At 60.1% G+C, this 1,357-nt stretch overlaps 2 protein-coding genes across 2 annotated transcripts in view; both read left to right on the forward strand.

Annotated features, from left to right (window-relative positions):
- Positions 1 to 153: 153 nt before the first annotated feature.
- On the forward strand, positions 154 to 738 carry ACA1_144560 (uncharacterized protein; the record flags this gene model as incomplete). Its single annotated transcript, XM_004332840.1, has 1 exon — positions 154 to 738. The coding sequence occupies one exon, from the start codon at positions 154 to 156 to the stop codon at positions 736 to 738; it is 585 nt and encodes a 194-aa protein (XP_004332888.1).
- Positions 739 to 1,126: 388 nt separating this feature from the next.
- Positions 1,127 to 1,357, forward strand: part of ACA1_144570 (X7, putative) — a gene marked incomplete at both ends in the record, with an annotated part of 1,978 nt that continues 1,747 nt past the window's right edge. The window contains one exon of the mRNA XM_004332841.1: positions 1,127 to 1,207. Within this exon, the coding sequence (XP_004332889.1) occupies positions 1,127 to 1,207 (81 nt within the window). The remainder of the gene's footprint in view (positions 1,208 to 1,357) is intronic.

Raw genomic sequence — 1,357 nt, forward strand, 5'->3', positions numbered from 1 at the left:
TCGACAACGTCATCACCTTCGTCGTCATCGTCACCTTCACCATCACCGACGACGCCTCGCGCGGCCGCGTCGGCGCTGGGTGCGGGCTCGCCGAGCTCGCCCCGCGGCGGTAGCGGGCTGTCGTTCCTGCAGAGGCTCACCGAAGGGTCGGGCATGCTGCCACAGCGCCGGAGCAGCAGCCCGGTCGCCCACACCCCGCGGGAGCTGCGCCTCGCACAGGCGCAGTCGCAGCAGCCCAGCTCGCCCGCGACATCGACTGCGGCGCCGGCGGCCGAGGACGACGGGCGGAAGGCGGTGGGTCTGGGCATCAGGCGGCCAATGCGGGGCCGAGTCGGCGGCGAGGAGGATGGCGAGGAGGAGCGGGAGCGCAGGCGGCGAGAGCAGGAGGAGATCGAGCGGCTCCAGCGCGAGATCGAGCGAAAGGAGCGCGAGGACAAGGAAGCGAAAGCGAAAGCGGAGAGCGAAAAAGAGAAAGAGAAAGCGAAAGCGAAGGCGCACAATGCCGATCTGGGCGGCGAAGAGATTGTCAAGAGCACTGTCGACACCACCCGCGTCGGCACCGGCGGCGGCGGTGATGATGATGATAGCACGAGCGACAGTGACAGCGATGGCGACGAGATCGTGTTTGACGAGGAGGACGACAGGAACGAGTCGGCGAGGCGGACCAAGGCGGCCCTCGACGCCGTCATGCACAAGCAGGGCAGGACCGGCAGCTTTTGGTCCTCCTTCTTTAAGTGAGCAGCCAAATGCTCTGTTGTTGGTTGTTCGTAGGCAATATGTCGGCACGTGATCAGAGAGAATGTTGGTAACAACCTACACTGTGGCAAGCACATGCAACAACGCCATTGGGAGACCAGCCACAGATATCTAGGGTTGTGCAGGGAGACGTCTTTTATCACTTTTTCTTGTCGACAATAACGGCGAGTTGGTGCCTGTGCGGTATTGGCACTGTTGGCTCCGCAACAGCAGCGAAGAGAGAAGTCGGGCTTCACGGTCGTACTGTGGTACGGCTGCTCAACACAGGACTGGGTTTGAGTTTGGTTCTTTCTTCTTTTGATCCCTCACCAACCACCATTTACACATTTTTTGAACGCATCTTGCAGTTTTTGTTCAAAAATCAAGAGAGATGGAGCTTCCAGTGTTCGACATGGCCCCCTTCCTCACTGCTGGCGCCTCCAGCGATGAAGTGCAGACCCTCTGCCGCCAGGTACCCCTCGAAATCACCTCAAAAACGCTTCCATGGGGTTACGGGGCTAATCATTCCCCATCGCAATCAAGATGGCCGAATGCATGCACGAGTCGGGCGTCCTCATCGTCAAGGACCCTCGCGTATCGATGCAGGACAATGAGACCTTCT

The sequence above is a fragment of the Acanthamoeba castellanii genome (assembly GCF_000313135.1).
Source record: "Acanthamoeba castellanii str. Neff unplaced genomic scaffold scf7180000084710, whole genome shotgun sequence".
In the NCBI taxonomy this organism is placed as follows: domain Eukaryota; phylum Discosea; order Longamoebia; family Acanthamoebidae; genus Acanthamoeba; species Acanthamoeba castellanii.